General features: G+C 45.0%; 1 protein-coding gene across 1 annotated transcript in view; it reads left to right on the top strand.

Annotated features, from left to right (window-relative positions):
- The first annotated feature begins 705 nt into the window (after positions 1-705).
- Positions 706-6000, top strand: part of LOC119443010 (uncharacterized) — a 31095-nt gene continuing 25800 nt past the window's right edge. The window contains exons 1-3 of the mRNA XM_037708116.2: positions 706-791; positions 1783-1992; positions 2283-2351. Of these exons, the coding sequence (XP_037564044.1) occupies positions 771-791; positions 1783-1992; positions 2283-2351 (300 nt within the window). The 5' untranslated portion in view covers positions 706-770. The remainder of the gene's footprint in view (positions 792-1782; positions 1993-2282; positions 2352-6000) is intronic.

Here is a 6000-nt window from a genome sequence, read left to right as displayed (position 1 = left end):
AAAATGAAGCTTCATTTGCGCTCGCAGGTGTAGTAGATGCACTGACGCACGTTGAGGTCCGCTTTAGAGATTAACCTTCCACTATTTCCTTTGTACGTGTGCAATTACGATGCTCTCCGATACACATAATGTTTTTCAACGGCGCTCGATCGTGACATTGCACTGGAAGACATGGATACTCTCTGATACACATAATGCTTTTCAACCACGCTCGATCGTGACATTGCACTGGAAGATATGGATACAGTGAGAGGGAGAGCTTTTTATTTTAAACCAGAGGGAGCTTCTGTGAAAACAGTCCATGCGCACCCGTTTTCTTGGTTATCAATCCTTCCTTGATGTCAGTGTCGCGAGGTGCTGCGCTTTGCGGGTGGCTGCGCGCACATACTTTTAAAATTTATTTAAAAATGTTCTAAGCTATATTCGCCGCTGATATTTTGTAGACGATATGTGTGTGTCCACCTAAATCGATATCACAAGTTCTTGCTACATGTAATATAGTGATATCCACGGATGAGTGAGAAGTCTGTTGGATTTTATAATGTCAATGTCTCAAATTTTATTTTTTATTGTCTGCATCGTCCATTCCCAGTTCATATATTTATTTTTATACCTCTAGTGTTAATAGGCAGTTTCGGTTTCGGTTATTTTTTTGTAGCCAAAGCCGAGCCGATTTACATTAAACTGACAGTAGTCTAAGCCATAGCTGGTTCTCGAATCGCTTGTTTCTCTTGAAACAGAAGTGGGAGTGCAAGCAGAGTGCAAGTACTATGAAGGGTTCTCCAAGCAAGGTATACATAGACCTTTCCTGTTTTTAAGCGCTGTATGTGGGAGTGCTTATGCAATTGTGCACTATATGCTGGTTTAGGATGTTGCACATATGCATTCATTTGTGCAGCGTGTTGAAAACCGTTTCTTTATCGTCAGGTTATCTGCAGTTCCACTCTGAACCGGCTCATACTGCACACGCAAGATATTTTCAAAGACCTCTTATTAACCAATGTGCTTTTGCGAGGAGCGCTTTAAGAAAACTATATTGTATATAGAACATTTCACGTTTCAGTACCGCGCACGCGCTTGCTTTTGTAGCAGCTTTTAGCGCGTGTGGCAACTTTCGCGAACGTTCTTTAACACCAGCTGCATTTCATGTTCCGGCACGATGTAAAATCAAAGCGCTTGTTTTATATATTTTACTTTTCATGTTTCGCTCTCCTTTCACTCGCACTGCCCCAAACGAATTTACGCGCCATTGCGTTGATTTGTCGGAATGTCTCTTTCACGGAGGGCAACTTTAGTGCCAGAACATTAAGACGAAACGTTTTCGGTGCTGTTTGAAGACGCGTGTATTTAATCGCCCGCATTTTGTGTCTGCGAGTAGCCGACCTTTTGCGAAAATCTGTTGGTTTGTGGCATTTAGTACATAAGAAAGTACTGCAAATGGAAGTGCTTTAGTGTATTTGTTGTTTCTGTTGCAGTGTTGTACGAAAATGAAAATGTTATGAGATTAAAGAAATAAACGCTGGCAGTCCAATGCATTTCGTGCCGAGTACAAACAAGAAGCATCGCATAAAAAATCGTCGTGTCGCTTGTTCTTTTTGTGTTTTTTCTGTTTTTTTTTTTTTTTTTTTAATCTTTGTATATTTTGCTGCTTCGAATGCCGCTTAGTTGTTTCAAGTAACAGTTGATTATGTTGTCGATTTAATGAGTTTTTTGCTGTCACGTGGCCACTACCTTCTGTAGTAAAGCTAACCACTACCTTGACTTTTCAACTTTCACACCCAGACTGAAGAGCTTAAAGAGAAAGGCAACCAGTGTCTTAAGGAAGAGAAGTATGCCGAGGCCATCTTGCACTACACACATGCCATCGCGAATGATCGTGAAAATAGTGTTCTCTACAGCAATCGTTCAATGGCCTTTCTGAAAATGGACCAGTTTTACTTGGCTTATGAAGATGCCAAAGAAACCATCAGACTCAGCCCAGAATGGCCCAAGGTATGTCTTCGTTGCTTTTAAGTAGCGTTCATGCATATTCATGCATTTAAAGTTGTGGACACTCCTAAGATTTCTGCCATGTTGCAGTTAAGTCACTGCATTGTCAGTGTGAAGTTATGCATGCATCTTAAAAGGTCTACCACACAGGAGTGAAAAAGTAATCGCAAGTCATGATCATTCATTCTGAAAAAGAGAATTACTGTGTCTGGGTCTTACAAGCTAGTCATCACTACTAAAGTGTTATTTATCATAGTTTCTATCTTTATTCTTTTGCCTGCATCACTATGCAGGGTTACTACCGCAAGGCTGAAGTGGAGTTTAAGGCTGAGCACTATGAAGAAGCAATGGAGTCTTTCCGCGTGAGTATGCAAAACACGAAACTTCAAACATTGTATGTTTGTATGGCATACAAGCATACCGTTTGTTGCACATTGTTTCTCTTTATAGACTCTAAACTATGAATGTATACATTAACAGCAAATTTATTCCCTGCAGTTCGTATTTTAATTCATACATAATCGTCTACACAACAGCAAAATAAAGCATACAACGATGGCAGACTTTTCCGTAGCAATGATAAAGTCTGTGTATATACGTTGGATACATGATGTTTCTTGTATGTGCCTTGTAGCCGTGGCGCTAGCAGTTCGTTTGTCACAGTAATAAGCCACAATTTTGTTGCCTTATATTTCCCACGATCTTGCATTGCTCTTCTGCTCAACAGGTGTTCAACTGGAACTTCTTTTTGACACCCACGTAATATCCGATACTCCTAGCCGCTTATGTTCTGTAGAGTTTTTCCATCTTCTGCCACCACAAGCTGCAACATATGTCCCATTAGGTCCCTCTCCTTCTGTGTGCAATGGTGAAACATTGTTTCCCCTGTTCACGACGTGGTCCTGATGCACTCTGTCATTCTCCCGCACACTGTGGTCACCGTACACAGAAACAAAACCTGCCTGAGTGTTTTGAACTTTTGGACTATCTACCAATGTGCTACCTGCTGGTATCACGCTTGCCACCATGTCATTATTGCAAGAATGCGATATTTCAGTGTTAGCGGTCAATGACCATTGGAGTGATTCAGGCTCTCTCACAACCATCGCATCACCATGGGCCGATTTAAAAAAAAATTACTCCATCTCCCGCTAAAGGGAACCATGTGTGGATGCGACACAGCGGGGAGATGGTTAGCTTGAGCGGGAGATGGTTTCGCGGCAGCGGCCCGAGCGCTCATCGCAGCGCTGCACAAGAGAGAGAATGAGGCGCACGCGCTCCGTCATTTTCATACCGCGGAACTACTGTGGCACCCCCAGCGGAGTATGCAGCTGTTGCACCACTTCTCGTGCTCGCTGCTCCGGATTCCTAGAGGAGAGAAAGGGGGGAGCGTAGGAGAGGAGAGAGAGGGGGAGGGGCGGACAAAGGACCAAACATGCTCTGTGGGGGTGTGGGACGCCGCGGGAGGGACGGACAAAGCCCCCGCCATAAGCTGCTTTGCATCTAAAAAAATGATATCTGCAGACCTCCCACTTACGCAAGCAGATCTTTGTCAGGTTTGCTGTTCTATGCCAATATCTTTGACCTCAAAAATTGCCCATTAGGCCCAACCGCATTTGCTAAGCACAACATCCACTCCGGTGATGCAAAACCAATTCACCAGCACCCTTATCTTGTTTTTGCCGCGGCATGCGACATAATCCAAAAAGAAGTTGAGAAAATGCTGGCCAAGAACATCATCAAACCATCCTGTAGTCCACGGTCATCTCCTTTTGTACTGGTCAAGAAAAAAGACAACACCTGGCAATTTATGTTGATTATCGACACCTCAACAAGGTAAAGAAGGAAGACTTTATTCCTTGCCCTGTACAGACAACGCACTCGACGGTCTTCACGGCGCCCAGTATTTCTTATCTATTGACCTTCACTCAGGTTATTGGCAGATTGCTGTTGATCCACTGGACCGCGAAAAACCACATTTGTAACTCCGGATGGCCTCTATCATTTTAAAGACATGCCTTTCAGTCTTTGCAATGCGCCAGCCACATTCAAGTGCATGATGGATTCACTTCTTCGCGGCTTCAAATGGTCAACCAGCTTCTGCCACCTTGACAATGTCATCGTTTTTCACCAACGTTTGAAAGCCATATTCAGCGCCTCTCCACCATTCTCAAGGTATTCCACAATGTCAACCTTGTAACTCAACTCCTCAAAATGCCATTTCAGACACCCTGAAATATTCGTACTCAGCCATCTCGTCAATGTAACGAGTGTCCAGACCGATCCTGAAAAAGCGCTGTGAAGAATTTTCCGGTACCTTGTTCAGCTAAAAATGTACGTAGCTCCGTTGGATTGTGCGCATGTCTGCCATTTCATCCGTAATTTCGCCGACATTGCGCGTCCTTTTACTGCGCTCCTCAAAAAAGATCTTGATTTTACACGGGGCTCGTCCCCAGCTGCTGCTTTTTCGGCGCTTATCAATGCCCTCACTACTTCTCCTACTTTAGCTCATTTTGATCCGACTGCACCAACAGAGGTTCGCACAGATGCCAGCGACCATGGAATCAGTGCTGTCCTCGCTCAGCATCAGTGTAGACACAACTGCATTATTGCATACACTAGCCACCTCCTGTTCACACCAGAGAAGAATTACTCAATCTCAGAACGAGAGTGCTTTTCTCTTGTCTGGACTGTCGTCAAATTTTGTCCCTACCTGTTTGGCCGTACCTTTATCGTCGTAACAGATCATCATGCCTTCTGTTGGCTTTCTTCGCTCAGTGACACTACAGGCCGCCTTGGTCATTGGGCTCTCTGCCTCCAACAATACTCATTTTCGGTAGTGCACAAGTTCAGTCAGCTCCATCAAGATGCCGATTGCCTGTCATGGCGGCCCATGGATTCCTATGACGTCATCGAGCAAGACACTGACACCTGCGTATTGTCTATCTCGAACCTCCTTAATGTAGGGGACGAACAACGCCGCTACTTGGCTTGATGTTCCATTATCGACAATGTTAGCTCTGCTACACCCGACCCTTCACTCCACTTTTCCTGCCTTCACAACGGCACCTTATACCACCACAATATGCATCAAGATGGCCCTGAATGCCTTCTTGTTTGCCTGCCAATCTGTAGTCGGTAGTCCTCTGTCAGCTTCACAATGAGCCCACCGCTGGTCACCTTGGTGTCTCTCACATTTATGATCGCGTCATGCGCCGTTTCTTCTGGCCTGGTCTCTACCACTCCGTGCAACAATGTGTTGCTAGCTGCGACCAATGCCAACGCTGCAAGCGGCCAGCTATGCTTCCAGCCAGTCTGCTTCATCCTATCGACATTCCCGCCAAATAATTCTTTTGTGTTGGTCTTGACCTTGGTCCCTTTCCAACCTCGACATCAGGTAACAAGTGGATCGCTGTCGCAACCCACTACGAGATGCGATATGCTATTACCCGCGCCCTCTCAAACAGCTGCACTACAGATGTCGCTGACTTTCTTCTTTGACATCGTCCTGCATCATGGTACTCCTCAGCAGCTTCTGACCGACCAAGACTGGTACTTTTTGTCTCGCGTTGTGGAGGACATCCTTCGTTCATGCTCTACCTGCCACAAGCTCACAACCGCTTATCACCCGCAAACGAATGGACTCACAGAGCGCCTGAACCGAACTCTCACCGATATGCTTTCAGCGTATGTTTCCGCCGGCCACCGCAATTGGGACCCTAATTTGCCGTATGGTACTTTCACCTCATGAGAAAGAAATTAACAGAAGAATAAAATTGGGTTGGAGTGCATACGACAGGCATTGCCAAATCCTAACTGGGAGCTTACCACTGTCGTTGAAAAGTGTACAATCATTGCAATCTACCGGTGCTAACATATGGGGCAGAAATTTGGAGGTTAACAAAGAAGCTCGAGAATGAGTTAAGGACCGCACAAAGAGCAATGGAACGAAAAATCTTAGGGACTCACGTTAAGAGACAGGAAGAGAGCGGTGTGGATCAGAGAATAAAC

This window comes from Dermacentor silvarum, chromosome 2 (genome assembly GCF_013339745.2).
Source record: "Dermacentor silvarum isolate Dsil-2018 chromosome 2, BIME_Dsil_1.4, whole genome shotgun sequence".
Lineage (NCBI taxonomy): Eukaryota > Metazoa > Arthropoda > Arachnida > Ixodida > Ixodidae > Dermacentor > Dermacentor silvarum.
The sequence above is the reverse complement of the archived record's forward strand: the minus strand, read 5'-3'. Positions and strand labels throughout refer to the sequence as shown.